General features: G+C 47.3%; 1 protein-coding gene across 2 annotated transcripts in view; it reads right to left on the bottom strand.

The window, feature by feature from the left end:
• CHST11 (carbohydrate sulfotransferase 11) overlaps positions 1–20774 on the bottom strand; it is a 250554-nt gene that overhangs the window by 108020 nt on the left and 121760 nt on the right. For both annotated transcript variants that reach the window (XM_069489780.1, XM_069489779.1), the window contains exon 2: positions 19456–19541. In XM_069489780.1, the coding sequence (XP_069345881.1) occupies positions 19456–19541 (86 nt within the window). The remainder of the gene's footprint in view (positions 1–19455; positions 19542–20774) is intronic.

Genomic DNA, 20774 nt, shown 5'->3' with positions numbered 1-20774 from the left:
ATCTGAGAAAGAAACTAAAAATGCTTCCAAGCTCAACAAGCCTTGATAGGCTCATGTTGTGGCTGACAGCTGAAAATAGAAATCTTTTGCCCTTTTTCTTTTCTTGAACGTAAAAAAAAACTAAGCCCTAAAGAGACAGTCTAGGCATGTGTGGTGAGTGGGCCCTGTGAGTGAGGGGCCACCTGCCAGCACGTGGGAGGGTGGAGGTAAATCCCCTAAAGCTGTGGTCCCCAACCCCCGGGGCGCAGACCGGTACCGGGTCCATGGCCTGTTAGGAACCAGGCTGCACAGCAGGAGGTGAGCGGAGGGCCAGCCAGTGAAGCTTCATCTGAATTTACAGCTGCTCCCCATCGCTCGCATCCCTTCATACGCTCCGCCTCCTGTCAGATCAGCAGGGGCATTAGATGCTCACAGGAGCACAAACCCTACTGCAAACTGTGCATGCGAGGGATCTAGGTTCAGGCTCCTTATGACAATCTAATGCCTGATGGTCTGAGGTGGAGCTGAGGCAGTGATGCTAGCCCTGGGGAGCGGCTGCAAATGCAGATCATCATGAGCAGAGAGGTTTGACCGCACAATAAATGTAATGCACTTGAATCATCCTGAAACCATTCCCCCTTCACCATGTCCGTGGAAAAATTGTCTTTCATGACCCACAGGATGTACAACAGCAGGAGCAAACCTAATGTAAGCTTGGACGCTGGGTGACAAGGATATGTCACTGTAGGTTCATCAGTTGTAACAAATGTGCCACTCTGGGGGAGATGCCGATGATGGGGAACCTAGGTATAGGGGGCAGCAGGGGGTGTGTGGGAAATCTCTGCCTTCTGCTCAATTTTGCTGTGACCCTAAAACTGCTCTAAAAAAAATAGTCTATTAAAAAACAAGTCACTTGGAAAAACAGGCCATTCCCTGGGGAGTCGCCCAGGAAGTACTGCGTTTGCATCCACAAATATATTTTGACCACGCTTTGGGGGCTGCCCAAGCCAGAGATGGCAATTAAGAACAACATAAAGCATTTGTATATGTGCTTCCCAAATGTACAGAACTCTTTCACACACATGATTTCATTTTTTCTGCCCCACTCCTATAAAGCATTACAGTTCTCCTTGTTTCTCAGGGGTTCGGTGAATGCTGCTTTTAAGGGTAACATGAATAGACAAAAGTTCTTGGTCTTTTAAAAAGAAGTTGTTAATGACATAATTGTAAGCTGGTCAGAATAGATTGTACAGAAGGTTTTATGAGGTTTGTAAAAAGCTTTTCTTATTAAATCACTATAAAACCTCACCAAAATAGCTCAAACTAACTTGGGAGAAGGCCAGTCATAATTAGTGGGAAACTTGAAATGCAGAATATTTCTTTAAAAATGCACTTTTAATACTTGAAGCCCACATAGTAAAAGGAACCCATGGCTAAGAAAGAGTCTGTGTCTTTCACAAACAAATAAGACTCCGTGGGTTAGGCTGGTGTCCTTAAGGAGGTTAAACGGTCCCACTGTGTGAGTTTGGAGGAGTCGTAGAACCTCACGAGGCCTCGGTTTCTTCATCTGAACAGAAATGAGCTGCCAAGGGAAAGGACTGGATCATCTCCAGGTACCTCCCAGCACTACAAGAATCGTCTTTTTCTAATTACGTTCACGCTATTAATTTGCTTCACAAATTCCTTCTTCATGGTGAACTTGCAGGAAATGTTACATTTTCTAAATTAGCAGGGTTCGAATTAATGAGCTTTTACTGTCTCCTAGGCAGATTTGGAGATAAAAAAGACGACAGAAATATAAATGAGGTTTCGAGGTGCTCACTCTGACACAGAGTCACAGGTTCACATGATCGATTTCAATTCCCAGGGCACCTGTTTTTTGGAATCCTTAGGAAGATCGGCCACGTATTTTGCTTTGAAAAGCAGGGTCAGGCACTAACACACAAAAGGACGTATATCGTTGGAAGTCCATCCAATTTTGCACAACCCTGGGACATCTCCAGTTTCTCATCCCAGGAAAAGATTATTCTAGTGGTTTCAAAGGGTTTTGAGTAGCTACTTAGTATTAATAACCAAGTCAGACCTAATAACCACAAAAGCAACGTCTGATTCTTTATCTGGTGTTATAGATTGAGTTGTGTCCCTCAAAATTCACATGTTGAAGCTCTCCCCTCCAATGCAGCTGTACGTGGAGGTAGGGCCTTTAAGGAGGTAATTAAGGCTAAATGAGGTCATAAAGGCGGGGCCCTAACCGGATAGGACTGCTGTCCTTGCAAGGAGAAGAGACACCAGGTGTGCAACTGTACCAAGGAAAGGCCACATCAAGGCACAGCAAAAAGGTGGCCATCTGCAAACCAGAGAGGCTCACCAGAATCCAGCCCTCCTGGCACCTCATCTTGGACTTCCAGCCCCCAGAACTTCGAGCAAATAAATGTCTGTTGTTTAAGCCACGCAGTGTGTGGTATCTTGTTATGGCAATCTGAGCTGACTCACATACCTGGGGGAAATTAACAGTAACACGAGCTAAAACCGAGTGCCTGCCAGTGTCGGGTTCTGTGCTGACAGTTTTAAGTGCATTATCCCACCTAATTCTCACAGTGGCCATACAAAATAGGTATGACTATTCATCATTTTACACGATTTCTTACCATATTATCTTGTTCATTCATTCTCTCCCTCCTTCATTCATTCGTTTGATAAACATGTGGCCGGCACTAATCATTCATTTATTCATTGAAAAAACATGCCCCAAGCACCACGCTTACAACTTTCTACAGAGCAAATCACTTAGATTCCAAGAAGGCCTATTAAGGGTACCAAACGCACTGCACACGTGGGCTGTATGCAGTCCTGCGACCACACACATTTAGTCTTCAGGGACTTGGGGTGTCTGCCCCTTCCATCCCTGTCTTCCTTGCTGCAACATCCATTTAATACCTATGGTATGAAACCATCTCCCTTCTTTTTCTTCTTCTGCCAAGTATGTACTGACCCTTTTTCAAACCTCAAAATTGAGGTCTGCACATAATTGCTCTGGCAATTCCCTTAGCATCAGAGGCCGGAATGGAGTGCATCTTAATGAGATGCGTAATTGCTCAGTGCAGTGCTTTTCTTCACCAGCCGTTCCGTGATTCAGCTCGGCAATTCATTTTCCACCCATCTTCCCTCGAAAAAGGCTGCAGGTTTCACTCCTGCAGCCTGAGACATTGAGAACGAGCGCTGTGTTTCTCAGGAGCCCCGTTCATCACGATCATGCTGTTCATTGGCCATTTTCAGAATGAAGATCAACTCAGAGTACACCAAAGGCATCGTTGCTTGGGAAACATCTCATGGCAGCAAAAGGAAGCTCTCCTCAGAGGCTGGTGCATTCCTCATATCCAAAAACAAGATGAAATACATTGAAATTAAATAACTCTTTCCTGATTTCATAACGCAACTGCAGACTGCAGAGATGGCTGGCCAGACCCCAATAGTCTGTACCAAGTGCACATGTACATTTTATCCAGCCCAGGTGGCCTGGACCACAACAGTACATCAGCAGCAAAATACTAATAACCAAGTGAGGCACAGTAGTCTACAGTTTACAGACAGCTCTCACTGCCTTATCAGCTCTTGAGGGAGGCATTGCTAGTCCTAGTTTTAGAGGCACAGGGCCTGACTTGCTCAAGAACAGCCTTGCAGTGAGGTGAAGCTGGGTCCTGAACTCAGGACCTCTGGCTCTCAGCATTGCCTACAGCAGGACCACCCGGGCACCAGATCCAACCACGCCCCGTCATTCACGTATCGTCTTGCTCTGCTTTCACTCTCAAGGGCAGAGCTGAGTAGTTGCAACAGAGACCTAAAATATTTGCTGTTTGGCCCTTTTGTAGAAGAGGTCCACTGACAGCTGGTCTAGAGATGAATGCACTGGCTTAGTTTAGCACTTTAGGATGCTCCGGCAGAGTGAGATGGCTTTGGGGGGTGCTTTGGCTCTAGTTTGTGTGTAATCATGGACGGAACACAGAACTGGGAGTCAACTGACCCTTGGCTACGGTTGTCGCGGCTGCTGCTGATACACAATCACACACCCTTACTATGTGGCTAGCACAGTTCTAAGTCTTTTACTGCATTATCTTCCTTTAGTCTCTACAAACCTATGAGGTAGGTACCCTTATTATCCTTACATTGGCAGATGAGGAAACTGAGGCACAGGAAAGTCAAGTAACTTGCCCAAGGTCACTCAGCTACTGACCAGCAAAGTCACCTGCTCGGAACCAGCATGCTCTATGCCCCTCTCTAGTCTGGAAGTTCAAGGTCGGTCTCCCCTGTCAGTTATGAAGAGCTTTCCTCTGGAGTGTTATTTATTACCTCTGAGCTTCCTTCCCTGGGCATCTATCAAATGGGAAGAGGATACCTGCCCCGCCGACCCTCAGGGAATCGTAAGTTTCAATGAAGCCGGCCTACGAGACGGTACTTTGAGTACACTGTAAGCATTATATAATCGTGAAGGAAAATCTTGACAACTCTAACACCATTAACTGCAAATATTTATTCAGCCTTTTGTATTAATGCACTGACTAAACAAGGTGGTAGTACCTCCTGCCTATAGGATCCCGTGCACCAAAGTGTGATCTGGGGTAAATTTCAGGTGGTATGTGTGATTGTCAAGTTCTTACACAGACATAGAAGGATTCTGGCCTCTTCCCACAAGTGTGTGAGCCACCCCGAGCCAGTGGGGGTCCCCGGCATTGCTGGCTTATACTTAGATTTGTTAGGCATTTTCATAGTTCCTCACCTGATCCTTAAACAACTCTGAAGGGGGCGCTATCAATGCCACCATCCTCAGTGTTCCCATTTTCCGGACTCGCCATGCTGCTGCTGGCCTGACGCCACAGACCCAGCACCTCCCAGGCCGCCCGTGCACCCTGGTCGTGGGCGAGGGAAGCTCGAACTAAGAAGATACGTGTGTGTATTAGTTTTCTGTTGCTGCTATAACAAAGCACCACAAACTCAGTGGCTGGAGACAACACAGATGTACGCTCTTACAGTTCTGGAGGCCACAAGTCCCAAAGTCAAGGCGTCAGCAGGCTTGCCCTCCTTCTGGAGTTTCCATCCAGCAGGGTGGGGAACCTGCGGCCTTAAGGCCACATGGGACCTTCTAGGTCCTTAGGTGCCACCTTTTGACCCAATCCAAATTTTACAGAACAAATCCTTTTATTCAAAGGGGTGCAGCAGAGAAAGATGAAGCTTTTCTTCCCTCTTTTGGTACTTAAAAAAGAACAGTCTTGAAATCAGAAGGCCGCGGGATCCCCACCCCTGTGAGGGAAAATCTATTATGTTCCCTTTCCAGCTCTTAGAGGCCACTTACATTCCTTGGCTCGTGGCCCCCTCCTCACATCACTGCAACCTCTGCCTCCATCCTCACATCTGCTTTTCTGACTGACATTTCAGCCTCTCCTCTGACGTATTTAGGATTACACTAGACCCGCCCCAATAATCCGGGATAACCTCCCCATTCCAAAACCCTTAACTTAATCACCACTGCAAGGTCCCTTTTGCCACATAAGGTAACATCTTCACGTGGCTTTGGGAGGCCAGAAAATGTAGGTCTTGGGTCGTGAATGACCCTGCTGGGGTCAAGGGCAAGGGCAAGGATGGAACCAGAAAGGAAGAAGGGATGTCTGCAGCCCATCTCCTCACCTGGGCTTCACAGGCTGTGCCACATACAGTCACCTTTGGGACTGGCTTGGCTTTGATTCCCCAAACAGATCCTTTCCCTAGGCCTTGATTAAGGAGCCCCCCAAACTGGCAGCTGTGGGACTCCCCAGAACCCCACTGGGAAAAGCTTGAGATCAGCAGCAAAACTGCCTTTCAAGGTTTGCACTGGATTTGGACAATGATATTCAGCAAGTTAAATTGGAACAACCGAACTGATAAAGACAGCAGCATTTCTCAGGCTCAAACTGGAAAACAAATGGCAGCAATTTGCCACCGGCTGTTTTTGGCAAAGCCCTGTCTTAACAAGATACTTATCACTTCTTCCCCTCTGATTTAGTTACACTATAATATCCTGGGGAAGGAGACTCAATTATCAATTGCAATCGACTCACATTGTCCTAGCTCCTGGCTTTTATTTCAAGATCATCTAGGCCTGAATCCCAATTATTTTTGTTTTGTTTTATTTTCAGCAAAAAGAAAATCACAATGTCATATGCTGTTCTCTGATAAGACAAACCAGGAACAAACCAGCCAACAAAGAAGCTCATTTTGCCACTCGCTCAAGAAAAATCACACTTTACTCTGGATGAGTAATAAAAATAAATTAATTAATAGGGAATTTCAGTTCCTTTAGATGCTTCTCATTAAGGAGAGGGTTGGCAAATTAATTTTACTGTGCCGATCTCTCAGGACCTCAGTTTTGAAGACAGCGATAAATCAGCCCATTTCCTGGTCCTGTGAAAGGCACGCTGGGAGAGAAGGCTATTGATTAGCATGAGGTTTGGAGATTGTCTGCGGATTTCTATTTCTCATTCAATCCCTTTCCCCGTGACCGTGAATAATTGGATGTCAGCTGCTTCTGAACTCCCTTAGTATCCGCCAATCCCCTAAAGAAGTCACACTTCTTTTCAGACACCAGCTCATTTATCCTGTAAAATGAAGGAAAACCTACCTCAGGCAGAGGCTGAGATTCTAAACTAAGATTAACTATTCTATGGATAGGGGCACCCTTTGTGAATTAGGCTGGGTGGTGACAAAATACTTTTGAGGGACATGTCTCAAGACAGCCTTCAAGCCTCCTAATTTCCAAATGTCACTCTCGCACGCTATTTTCCTACAAAATGCACTAAAATTTTCAAGCAGCCCCATCAGACCTGGAAAGAAGGTTCTTCGAGAATGGCAAGGATGGGATCGCAAAGCCGCCACGCTGTGTGGCTGGCTGAGAGTGGCTTATGAGCTGAGGAGAGGCTTTCTCTAATTCAGATTCGTCCCTCTGCAAAGATTACAAGTTGCTCCTTGTTAATGAACTTTTGGGTAGCTCAGAATGTTCCATCTGCAAAGACCATGGGCTGAGTGTGGATTTAATTCTTCACCCTTAGTGATGAATGGCTGAACCTTTCCTGTAATTCCTTCCACCAGCTACTGCTGGCGTCTGTGCAGGGCTGTGGGACCATTGCTTGGCAGATCAGCATAGGCAACACTCTCCGAAATGGGCAGGCCCCAAATAAGCAGCCCCCAGACAGCCTTTCCCAGCTGCCTGTTTGGGGCTTCCTTTCACTGGCTTTGGGCTTCTGTTAATTAGGAAAAAGACCCAGAATCATCCTGATCCCTGTTTGAACACTGATTCTTGGCTGGGGCCTTGGCAAAAGCGGAAGAAAGATGGCGCCCAGTGTCTCCACCAAGCTCAAAACAGAACCCAGCGGAGGGACTACAAATAGGCCCCTCCTGACAAGAAGGACAAATTGGGAAGGCAATTACACATGGTTACTGTGCCTAGGAAGGGAAGGGCTCAAAAAAGGAACATCTAAAAGCAGCCTCCTAACATTTTTGTGTGCGTGTGTAAATAAAAGAATATTCCAAATCCACAGAAGTACTTTCCTGTTTCAGGCACAGTCTCTGGCCTGGGAAAACTTGTCCCTGGTTCAAGGACACTCAGTCTGACTCATGAGGGGTCTGAGTGAGTTTCCAGGAGAGGTCGACACACCGGGGAGCCGAGAGAAGTTGCCGGCACAGGGTGCGAGTGGACACACATCCCGCCATGCTTTGCTCCCATGTCACTGAATCCTGCCTGCTGGGACAGAGTGGTCTTCAGGACCCTCCACCCAGCTGTGCCTGGAGCAGCTATGGGTGGTCTTCACCCTGCATTTAATTCCAGCTGACCACCCACCCCAGGGCTGGCATGGCGTCAGCGCATCTATAAGCTCTGTGTCCTCCCAGAAACCACTGGAGAGGGAGGGAGTTTCATCTCTATATAAAGACCAGTGAATTGAGAGTTGCAGGAGTTCAAGTCACTCATTTAATCAACACATCTCTACCCCAGCTAAGCTGGTGGAGGTGTCCTCGCCTGGTCCCAAGAGCCAAGAACGGGGGTCCAGAGCTGGATTGAATCACAGCTCTGCAGTTCCCCAACTGGGCTGGATGGCCTTGGATGTCGACAACAAAACACTTCTCTGTGCCTCAGTTTCCTCATCTGTAAAATGGGGAATGATGCATTCGAAAAGCAATAAGAGGTTGTTTGAATGCGAGGGACTAAAAAAGCCATGGGGCAAAAGGAGCTTCTCTTAAGGGGCAGTTACTAGGACCCAAGTTGTGATTACAATATTTTTTCTGAAGGAAGAGTGGTGAGAAGCTTTAAGGATGACAACATACAGATAAAAAAAAAAAAAAAAAAGATACTCACTGACAATTGGACTATGTACTGCCAGCCACTGCTGTATTCTATTAATAGGTACTTTATACAAATCAATTCACTTAATTTTCATGATAATACAAGGAGCTAGTTACTGCTGTTATCTCCACTTTACAGATAAAGAAACTGAGGCACAGAGAGATTAGGAGACAGACCCAAAGTTGCTGTAAGTGTGGATTTGAACCCAGGCAGCCTGACTCTGAGAACCCCCAGTTTTAACTGTTAAACTATCCGGCCTCATTAGCTGAAGTCAAGTAGGTTTTTCCCACTTTCCAGATGAGGAAATTGAAGCCCCAAGAAGGTGAGTTATTTGTCCAAGATCCCACTGCCATTATAGTGAGCAGAAGAGGACGCAGGCCTCAGGGCTAAATGCCGTTCTCTTCCCACTAAACTGCATTGTTCGAGATCTGCTGCACCAGGCCCTTGGGGACAGCACAGGCGGGATGGGAGGAGGAGAGGGTGACACCTCAAAGTGTCTTTTGGAGGTAAAGGCTGGAGTGAAAGGCGGGGTGGAGGACCCACCTTGGGCTCCTCTTTCTTGTTTCTTGACAAAAGTGAGGTCAGGAACAGCCCAGTTCATGATGAGACCTGACTGTGACTGTGGCTGCCCAAGGGACCCATTCTCTAACCCCACACATCCCCTGTACCCCAGGGCCGCTGCACCGAGGAAGGACAGGGCTGCCTCTCAGCAGTATTAGAGTGACCTCTGCTTCCAGGGCACCCGTTCAATACCACAGATCTCTTCTCCCTGGGTTGAATCTCATATTAAATATACGAATATTTCCTGCTCCCTGCCACTGACAAGCACTCCACGGCTGTGTAAACACAGCTTTTATTTTGCAAGGTTTCAGGAAGCAGAAGCGTGCCATGCTCTGGGAGAGGTAAGGACTTCTGCCCACTTCCCCATCTCAGCCATCCGCACAGGCCGGTGCCACTTGCCCTTTGTCAGCTAACACATTGGATGGCCGCTGCTCCCGGGTGTTCCCGGGCTGTTCTCTAAGGAGCCCTTCAGTGAAAGCCTGTGCAGGCCACCCGGCCCCTGCGAAAATGCAGGTTCCATCCAGCAGGCTGGGGTGGAGCCAGGCTCTGCGTGTCCGACAAGCTCCCAGGCGATGCTGCTGCTGCTCCCAGACTGGCCCCGAGCAGTAAAAACCTGGAGCGGTGGTTCCCAAACTTGGCTGCATATTGGCGTCACCTGAGAGTTTTGCAAAAAGTACTGCTGAAGCTGTGGCCTGGGCATTGGGATCTTAAAAATTTCCTTTTTGATTCTAAAGTGCAGCCAAAGCTGAGAACCTCTGCTCTAAAAGCTGGCGTTTCCTTTTGACAGGCGGAAACCGTGTGCGCTCTGTCACCCAAGCGATCTCAGCCTCCACTCATCTCCCAGGGACCCTTTGCTCCTCCTGGCTTTGTGCCTAAAGGACAGTAACAACAGCAAATAGTCCTCACACGGTGCCAGACACCTCCCTAAGCATTTCTCAGAACGCTATGAGGTAGGTGCTATTATCATCCTCTTGTGTTTACAGTGAGAAAACTGAGGCACAGAGAAGGTAAGAAGCTCTCCGGTGTCACACAGCTGGCAGGTGGTGGTGCGGAGATTTCGGCCCAAGCGGGCTGGTTCTAGAGCCTGCACTCTTGACTATTTCTGGGCTGTGTGGCCTCAGACATTCCTCTTTCTCCCAGAACTTTTTTCGCAAACACTGGGACGGGACATGAGGACAGAATCCAAGCAAGCACTGAACTTGCCGAGTTCCCGAAAGCCCAGCTCTCCATTTGCAGTGTGTCTATCATATCCGTGGATGCATCGTGGTATTCCGTAAGGAACATGCTGGAGACAGAACAGATGGCCAGAGTGATTTCTCCAATACGCCAAATGACTGTCAGAACTGTATGTGGGCCATTTTGTGGCTTTAAGTCCCTGGTTTAAGATGAAGAGAAGGAAACGTCGTATAGGGCCATTTTGGGAAACACTGGAGTCTGCCTGGGCGTCACACCCCTGAGGCATGTTCCAGGATGGCCCAGCATCTGCCGAAGCCTGGGGCAGGTCCACCCTGTCCGCATGTCCCAGTGCAGTAATGTAGACATTGGACAGCGGAAGATCAGCTAGAGACCCTGGAGCTGCTGACTTTTCTAGAAGTCAGGAGCTGCAGTGGAACTTGGTTTTCATGCATCCTTGGCTGGCTTGTCCTAACCAGAGGGGCATGAACAGGGAACGCCTGCCCAGGGGGGACAGAGCTGCAACCCCTTGATAGTCTATGTTTCTTCTCCCCATGGCCAGATCTTAACCGCGCAAGGCAGGATGGGGCCACTTGTTCCTGTGTGCCACCTCTCCTGTGCCTGTGCTCAGTTGGGATGATGAAGGTTATACACCTACACACACACACAAGCACACACGCATGCATGCACGCACACACGCATGCACACACTTGTGGTCCAAGTCTGCGCTCCTCCAACGTGTCCTACATGTACTGAACCCATGTAGGACATCAGTTTACAATGGTCAGTTTACTGGCCTGACTCCCCTATTAGACCATGAACTAATAAACTTTTGAATCTCTTCCTCCAGCTTTATCGAGGTTCAATTGACAAATAAAAATTGTTTATGTTTATATTGTACCAAATGATGTTTTGATATATGTATACATTGTGGAATGATTACCACACTCAAGCTAGTTAACATATCCATCACTTCACATAGTTATCATTTTCTATGTATAAGAATGTTTAATAACTTTCCTAGCGGATTTCAAGTATATAATACGTTATTACTAACTGCAGTCACCATGCTGTACGTTAGATCTCCAGAACTTTACGCTTTCTGTCTAACTGAAACTCTACACCCTTTGACCAGCAGCTCCCCCTCTCCCTCGTCTGGTAACAACTTCTTTAGAGCCCACGTGTAAGTGAGATCATGCGGTATTTGTCTTTCTGTGTCTGGCTTATGTCACTTAGCATAATGGCCCCCAGGTTCAGCCGTGTTGTCACGAAGGGCAGGATTTCCTTCTTTTTTAAGGCAAAACAACATCCCATTTCACATTTTCTTTACCCATCGATCTGTTGATGGACATTTGGGCTGACTCCATACCTGCACTATGTGAGCAATGCTACAGGGAGAGTGCAGATATCTCTTTGAGATACTGCTTACGTTTCTTTTGGGCATATAGCCAGAGGTGGGATGTTCTGGATCATATAGTAGAACTAGTTTTAATTTTTTGAGGACCCTCCATACTATTTTCCATAATGGCTGTACCAAGGTACATTGCCACCAACAGTGTACAAGGGTTCCCTTTTCTCCACATCCTCACCAATATTTATCTTTTGTCTTTTTGATAAAGAAGGATATACTGGGTTAAATAAAAGATATTATTAAAATTAATTTCACCTGTTTTCTTTTTACTTTTCAAAATGTAGCTATCAGAAAATTCCAAATGACATGTGACTTACACTACATTGCTAGTGAGCAGCACTGTTCTATTAAAAAGGACATTTCACTTGAGCTTGGAGGGGGGGAAATCAGGGAAAACCTCCTGGTAGAGGTTTCTTCTGAGTGACTAAGAAAAAAGTCAGCATTGACTGGGCAGCTTGCCACGGGCCTGGAACTCTATGTTTCTAATTTAATCCTTAATAACTGCACCATTGGCATTTTATTCCTATTTTACAAACAAGGTCTCCAGCACTCAAAAAATTTAGCCCTTTGCCTCTGACCTCACAGTAACTAGTGGGGAGATGGGTGACCCACAGACGCCACTGGGAAGTGTCCCCAAGTGTCTCTCCTCCAGAGAGGTTGAGAACAAGCCAGGTCTTTGTTTCAGCTCTATCCATTCTGACAAGGTTAAAATCCAATTGGCTGAGAAGCTATTTGAGTTGTGTCATTTACAGAAAAATCAAATTATGTAGAGGCCTTTTATAATTGAGGGTAATTCAGGAAACAACTTTCTGAAAATGGCAGACTGTACAGCTGTGTTACCATTTGGAAATGGCCGAGGTCACTGTGTCACTCAAACGCCCTTCTCCAGTTGAGTATGTCAGATCATCATATTCGTACAGACTGACACAGAAAAACCCCATTAGAGCACTGGGCTTACTATCCAGATTTGAATGTATTGGGTCAAGCTAGGCTTGTTCCTGAAATTTCTGCCTATAAAGAAAGGCTGAGTTAAATGTGAACCAACAGATGAGACCAATGGTATCACATTGACACCCCCCAGAGATGGGGTCTTATTTAACAACTCTTACTGAGGTACCTAACTAGATATTGGTAGTGTAACAAGCACAACCACAGGAGACTTTTAAAACATAAAGCTGTATCTGCACATTTTCTAGGAGATGGGTTGAGCGGACATGTACCTACACACACCACATACACACACAGTGGCACTCCTGGCCTTATAAATCAGTGCATCAAGCGTGCTAATCAGTGGAGTCTGCTAGACATATAACATAAATCAAAATTGTTAGGAAGTCCTCACCATGAATACGGCTAGTAGCTTCCAGGCAAGAGGAAATCATCTATCTTATTATTATTCAACAAAATTCCAAATGTGCATCTGTAAAATGTCCGAGCCTGCAGTACAGGGGCAGAGCAATGGCCCAGACCCCCTGAGAAAAGTCCCAGGTCCCCTAACTCCACCCAGACAAATGGTGGCTACTGATTAACACCAACTCTGACCTTGGCACTGTCCTAACGGATTTTGAATTTCACACACTTGGAAGACAGTATCATGTGCTTGTTTTACTGAGAAGGAAATCAAGGCTTGGGGAGGGCAAGCGATTGTCCCCGGTCGCACAGCTGGGCCAGGATTCCCCGGTTCCTTCGTGCAGCCAATCCTCTCCTCTAACCCAAATTGTGTCTGACTCAGTGTCCCCATCTGTCCTGGCTTAATTGGAAATCTGACCAGGGCAGCTTCTCTGGTTTAAGAATAATGGAGCCACTAGTCATGGTGAAACAGTTCACTGTCCCTGGTTTTTTGCAATGGGCCTCACTGGTCTATTGTAATTTGCAATTAATAATGAAGCATTCTCCTAAGTGCTGTGTGTAAGATCAGGTTAATGTAATATTTCATCGTTGCCAGCCAGCTGCTGGGGCTGGCAGTAAGTAATACCTTTCCATAAGGAGCCAGTCTACAACCAAATCAATTAATCCTTCTTCGGCTGGTAGACAGCTGTTGGGTCAAAGAAGATAATTAGACGGACTCATCACTTACCAGGTGGTTGGTAATGAAGGGATTAATTGACCAGAGTTGGGGCCACACAATGTCTGCTCTTTCATGCATTCCCGGGTCTGTAGGACCGCTCAGCATCATTCTTCCTGGACAGCAGTTCGAGAGGCAGAGGGTGCTTTTTCCCCTCCATGCCTGTTTGTAGGATTGTAACTGATCCTGCAGAAACCCCCCTCTGATGTCTGGCCTGGAACAAGCCTGGGTTCTCCTTCTTACTGGCTCCAGAGGAGAGTGGCTCAAGTGTCCCTTTCACAAGGCTCCTTTCAATACTTTGCCTGGGGGCTCAGCATCTTGCATTTGTCCACACAATGCTGAGTCTCCAACACTCAAGGCACCAGACCCACCTATAAACTTTCAAAGGAGCAGACCGGGGAAAGTAATCTATCTCTGTGTCCCAGCGGAAGAAACTGACACGGGCCTTCATGCTTTGAGTTGCTTTTCTCATGATGGGTTATGGGCTACATTAGAACCAAAGAATCAAAGATCTTTAGAACTGGAGGAGCCCTTAAAGACCCTCCAACCCAGTGCTCCTGAACCCTGGCTGTCCCTGGATGCTCACCTAGGGAGCTCTGAGAACTATAAACGCCCCAGCCCTTATCCCAGACCAATAAAATCAGAATCTCTGGGGGTGAGGTTTGGGCACTGGTCATTTTTTGAAAGCCCCCCGAGTGGTCCTAATGTTCAGCCACACTTGAGAACCACTGATCTAGTCCAACACCTTCACTGCATAGATGGCGATGCTGAGGTCAAGGAGGGGACATTACCTGCCTTGGAGGAGCCGCAGAGTTAACAGGGGGCTGAGTCAGAACAGAAGCTGGCTCCTAAGACGCACACCATTTTCTGCAGGCCCCACGTGACCACCAACCCCGCCAGAAGGTAAAGACTAAACTCTACTCCTGGTACCAACCTACCTCTCCCGGCCCCTCAACCAGCCAGCCCCTGGCCGCACCCTCACTGCAGCCACAAACCCCTCACGGTTCTCTGAATGTGCCATGGACCGTCCCACCTGGACTTCGCTTCTGCTGTCCCCTCCTGCCCCACCCCACGATGCTGCTCCCTCTTCTCCATCATGGGGAAGCCTGATGTGTCTTCAGATGCCTGACTCAAATGCCACCTCCTCTGTAAAGGCTCCCGTGTGCACTGCACCTCGAAGGGTTAATTACTCCTGACTCTCTCGTAACTTTGCAAAAAGCTTCTATCACACACCCCTTATCAGGTTACGTTGCCTGGGTGCCTCTCTTCTCCATACCTTATTCCTCTATTCAATAAATGTCTGTAGAAGAAACAAATTTTGGCAAGCATTGCTAAAAAAGCTATTTAGGTTGGGGGTGGGAGAGGTCCCCCACCCCCTTGGACTATCACAAGCTTTTACCATCTAAAACATTCAGATGAATCAGTGACCCCCTACTTGTAAATTTTGCCAAGCTGTGCTATCTCATGGCAGAGCTCTTGGGGCAACTCTTGCAGTAAGTGAAAACCAAACCGAATTTGCAGTTGTTTGCTGGACAGCACTGGGCACTCCACACCATTCTGTAAGCCCTGGCTCCTGCCGCTGGGAAGCTTACAACGGGTCCTGAGCACACCTGGGGCCTCAGCTTCAGTCACTGGGAAAGAGGATCTCATTTTTCCACCCAGGAAAGATAAAACACTAGCCTCTTCTCATCCTGCAATCTTGCCAGGTTGGATAAGCCCAGCTCTACCATTTAGGAGCTGTGTGATCTTGGCGTATTGCTCAACCCTGTGAGCCTCAGTTAACTTATCTGAAAAATGGGGTTACTGGAGATTCAATGAGGGCTGTTGCGAAGACTCAAGGAGATTTGTGTGAAAAATATGTAGATTAGACACTGTTGTGTATTCTACATTCAGCAAATGGTCATTTGTCTTCCTTTCTCCCTCCTTTCCTTCTGTCCTTCCTACCTTCCTCTCTCCCTCCTCTCAATCCTTCCTCCTGGAGCCAACCCGATGGGGAAGTTTATGGGACCAAAAGGAGCCACTGAATAACAGACATTTCACTGTCACTCTCGGCATCCCTGAAGCCTTTTCTCCCTCTTTATGGAATTTTTTTCCTCCTCAAACAGTTCACCGAGAAGACCTCCAGATCCCCGAACACCGACTGGTCCTGAGACATCCCTAAGAAAGCCGCAGACACTGGGTGTGCTGTGCCCCGTGCGAAGCTCATTGAGGACACACTCACGGTGGGCACGCGCCGTGCAGCACTCTTCTTGGACACGGTAATCACAGAGCAAATGCAAATGCTAAAGAAAGAACCAAGCAGGGCAGGGCTGAACCACACGGGTGATGCTATGAAGATTTCAGGGAATCCACGAGAGGACCAGGAGGTGGGCGAGGTGGAAGGACGACCCGTCGCACCCTCGCTGGCTCTGAGTGGAAATTATGCCCTATTAACGGCTGACAACACAGCTCTGCCCCTGCATCTGAGCTGAGCCCGGGTGGCCCGCAGATGTGCTCGGCCCACAAATATGCAGTTGGCAACTCCTGAACTTTCGGTGACTTGACGCCAGCTGATCTGATCGGCAATTACGTTTTATTTTGGGGCCACGGAGACAGCAGAGAAACAGGAAAATTATAAGACATCAGAGTGCAGTTTTTCTAAGAATATCAACTACAAACTTTTTTTAACCAATTGTTGTTTTAATGGTTAGGGGTTTGCAGGGCACTAAAATAAGAAAACCCTGAACACTAAGATCAGATTATAGCCAATTTTCCCAGGGGAGGTCTAAGCCTTTGTCCAGTATAAATCTGGGCTTGATATATTTTTTTTTGTAAGGGGGAATGGGGTAATTCACGCCAAGAGAACTTTGCTAATGACAGTGAGTCCAGCACAGATGTAAAGAAACCCAGATTTGTAGTTTGTCCTGGGGTTGAATCTTACTCTGTTTCTTACTAGCTATGGATAAGTTGTATAAAATCATCGACCTCATTCATCCATAAAATGGCGGTGTACCACTAGCTCTGGGCTTACTATAAGGTTAGATGAGATATTTATAAGCATCTAGATAGTATCTGGCCTACACTACTTGGTAACTAAGATAGACTTCTTGCCATAATGTTGGTTTCTTATCATCTAAAATAGACAGTTCCTGTTTTCACCATCATATAACAAACTCACATAACCAGTCAGTATAAAAAAAGAAAACATCATCTCAGGGAGCAGTTTGGTTTCTAGCAATTAAGGGTTTGTCCCCTGCCTCAGTGGTACCATTTCCCCCAGGCTCAGTGGCTTCAACAGCCTGGCCGGTAGGGAAATACGAGAAACTGCAACCGAGCCCAGTCGGGTGCAAACTCTGTAAATGTCTCGTGGACACGAAACTAAACTCAACAGGAACACTCACTCCCTTCTCTCCTCTTAACTCCCTACCCCACAGCAGCCCAAATGATCACCAAGACAATTTCTCTGAAAAGTGCCACTTACTGAACTTTCGTGGGAATGGAACATAATCGCAGCTTGTAAAGGAAGCCAGCCTAAGAAAAAACATCCCGAGACAACATCCCGAGGAAACGGGGTGATTTTCCTGCAGGGACATTTCCCTGGTTGCCGGCTAAAGGGCCAGACAACTTGCCCAAGACATCCTTGAGGGAGGACAGTGACTCACCCGCCCACGCCTTCACAAATGCCTCCCAGAGCTGCCTCTCCGAGTCCCGGGCTATTGCTAAATGGGCCTGTCACCCAGACAACGCTCAGAACACCACCGGAAGGAAGAGATAGATGGCCAGGAGAGTCATCTCTCCTTTGGTTGGTTTACAAATGGACCAAGCAGGGTCTCCCTCACCAGTTAACTCATTCCTGTCACCCCTGGGGTAACAAGAATAACCAGACCCAAAGGCTAAGCACACACAGCCTCTTCACCCTTTTGTGCCTGGTGCCTAGCTCTGAGCTGCATGTAGTAGGCACTCGTAACAGCAGATGAAGAACTGAATGAGTGAATGAGTGAATGAACCCAGGAAGCAGCAAACTCCATAGGAGGCACCGAGCAAGGCACATCACCACGTGCAACCTTGCAAGGCAGGTGTTGTTCACACTGTATTGTAAATGAGGGAAAGCATTCTCGGAGGGTTAGGCAACCTGCCCACACTCATGTAGCTAGGAAATGATGAAACCAGGCTTCAAATCCAGGTCTGACTCTACAGTCAAGGCTTCCAATGTCGAAGCCACCCTCACGACCACAAAAATGACAAATCATACTTACAGAGCCCCTGACACATCAGAATTATTCCATCTTCCAAACATTCCAGAGAGATTTTTAGATGGGAAAACTGATACCTAAAGAGGAACTCATCATACACCCAAGGTTGCACAACAAGATAGAGGTGAAATAGGAATTGGAACCCAGATTTTCATTCTTTCAATCACAAGTATTTGAGGGCAGCCCCACTGGACTAGGCTCTGTGTTAGTTGTTGGGGAGACAACAGAGAACAGGACAGACACAGTCCATGGACTTTCTGTCCAGAGGGGCGGCTGCTTCAGAAATAGCTCTTCCCATGACACCATATGCTGCCCATGAAAATCTACAGCAGTGCTTCACAGTTTCGTTTTGAAGGAGAAAATGATCTGAGAACAGAGGATGTCAACAAAAAGATGGGAATGGTTTGCATCTGAGGAGCCTGGGCTGTTTTCAACGTGGGTTACCAGAACCCTCTCCTTTGTCAAAGCCCAATCCTGCCTCTTCCTGAGGATGGGGTGTGTGGACAGGGTGGGAGACTCGCCTACAATAAGCAGATTGTTTGGGCACCAAAGGAAACCCAAATATCAAATTCCCCGCTGAGTCACCACAGAATCCAGTACAGAAAGCCTCTGGCAATACTGCGTTGGCAGTTATCAGGCTAATCTGGCCTCCTCTGTGCCCTACTCACACATTGGGACAGGGCATGAATTAACCTGATTAGGCCACCCATGATGCACAAACTCAGGAGTCAATTTTTGCAGAAGGGAGTTCTGGTGCAAGACTGGAAACAGAGGTGGGATGAGAAAGTTCTCAGGTGCATCCTTTTGCAAGAGTTCTAAGAATTCAGCACCCAAACGTTATCTTCCTTCACCAAACACCTTGGTTCACAGAAATATAAAATTAAGAATCTGATACAAAAGACAATCTAGAGACTAGAGCCAAAGCAGTACTTTTGATCCCCCTTTCTCTAGTGAAGGTCCGTTGATGCTGCTGCTAGTTGTGGACTCGGCCCTGGAATCTCCACGTCAAGACCCACACACACCACTTAGGCCATTGCCATGGCAACCAGGCCTCCTAACTTTGCACCTAGCTTTCCACAGAGGACACTTTTTCTTAGTTGGGAACTTTTTTTGCTCAAAGAGGAATTCTTTTTCCTAAGTGATGGCACAGAGGCCAAGTTTACCTCCTTGTTAAACTGACGAGTCAGATTTACTGTGACAGTCACTTAGCAAGAAGTCCCTGCACACAAGGGAGTTTGCCAAACTGGTACAGTGAGTGAGGTGTGGCACGTTTGGCATCTTTGGGCTTTAATAATCCAATGTGGGAGCTGTGTGGCGAGTTCACCCACACTCAAGCCTCCTGTGGGGGTGTCAAAGGGGAGAACACACAGACCCGCCAGCTCTCCAATTTCAGAGGCCCATTGCTGGGACCTGCGACTGTGTGGATATCAGGGGTCCAAACTCTGGGCAGGTCTGAATGCTTAGTCTAGCACTCAACCTAGGCATTTCCCTAATTCTAAATATCTCGTGCTAGAATTAGAAAACGGGTGACGAAGAAAGCAACCACTGAAGATAAAACGCCAGGCAGTGGGAGGAAGTTTTAAATCCCCAAAGAACACAGTTTTGGAGTTTTTAAGTTATCCTCCACCCCCAAAAAGTTGACATGTGCTGCAGAGTCCCCAGGGCTTACCTGGATCGGGTTGTAGAGTTCCTGCAGGGGGCTTCGGGACCCCTTCCGGCAGCAGATGTCCACAGCAAAGGGGTTCCTCCGCATGACTGAGAAAAGAAAGTAAAGGCTCATCAGAAATGAGCAACAAGGTTTGTTGTCTGGCAAAGAAAAAGGCACCAAGGAGAGAAGGAGAAACAGGTAGGAAAGGAAGAGAGAACATCGGCTTCTAGCAAATTCCAATTTCCAATTCCGTTCCCTTATCCCGTGGTACAGCTGCCGCTCTGTCTTCCCAATGTTCAGGCATCTCCACACCCAGAAGGGTAGAAATCGTGCTAAAAATTCTTCCCAGCAAGTTTTTCAGAAAACAAGTTGGGCATCTAAAACTCACTGAAATGAAACCGCTTACAAAAGACAGTGTAAAGGTTGTTCCAAAAGAGCATGTTCTATCAAGCACCAGGCTTGGTGACATATTGTAAGATTCCGCAGACTTCTCCCTCAACAATCAGTGACCTCCGATTCCTGGTCCCTGGGAACCTGGTCTCCCGAGAACAGCGCAAGTCCTTCCCTGGGAGGCTTCTCCCATGGGATAAGGCAGAGGCCCAGCCTTCTCAAAGCCTCTCGTGAATTAGGTGGTTTTTAATTAAAATATCAGTTTGAGGCAGAAAGGATGAGTTTATGGTTCCAGGCAGATGGAGATGGCATTTACGATTAATAAAAGAGAGGCAATTAAGTGAACTCCTCAAAAGCCACCAGCATGGAGGCCACCAAGAACTATTTTAAAATGGAAATGGATTCTTCCTTTTTTCATTCTTCTTGTTCACAAAACACCCGCACTCTGAGCAGCTGCTCACTCACACGGTGGCTAACACACAGCCATGGGCTTGACAATTCTCTGCTGAAGGGAAGAGGGAGAAGGAAGGGGAGGAGGAAATGGGGAAAGAAGTAGGGAAGGATGAAAGGAAAGGAGGGAAAGTGGGAAGGAAGGAGGGAAGGTGGGAAGAAAGGAAGGAAGAAGAGAGGGAGGGAAGGAAGGAAAAAGAGAGGGAGGGAGGAAAGGAAGGGAGGAAGGAGAGAGGGAGGGAGGGAGGCCAGAGGGAAAGCGGGCAGGATAGGAGAGGAATGAATGAACAAGTGCTTTCTTCTCAAATAGGAGGCAGTTTTCTCAATGACCAATGTGATGGGAACGTAACTGGAACAAGGAATACAGATCCTTTCATAAACCTAAAGAATTCAGTGGCTCTATAGTGGCAGAAGAGTAGACAGCAGGACATTCCCTGCCGCAGAGGGTTTGAATCCTGACTCTACGACATACCAGCCGTGTGACCTTGGGCAAATTACCT

The sequence above is a fragment of the Eulemur rufifrons genome, chromosome 16 (assembly GCF_041146395.1).
Source record: "Eulemur rufifrons isolate Redbay chromosome 16, OSU_ERuf_1, whole genome shotgun sequence".
NCBI classification, from domain to species: domain Eukaryota; kingdom Metazoa; phylum Chordata; class Mammalia; order Primates; family Lemuridae; genus Eulemur; species Eulemur rufifrons.
This window is presented reverse-complemented; position numbering and strand designations above follow the sequence as displayed.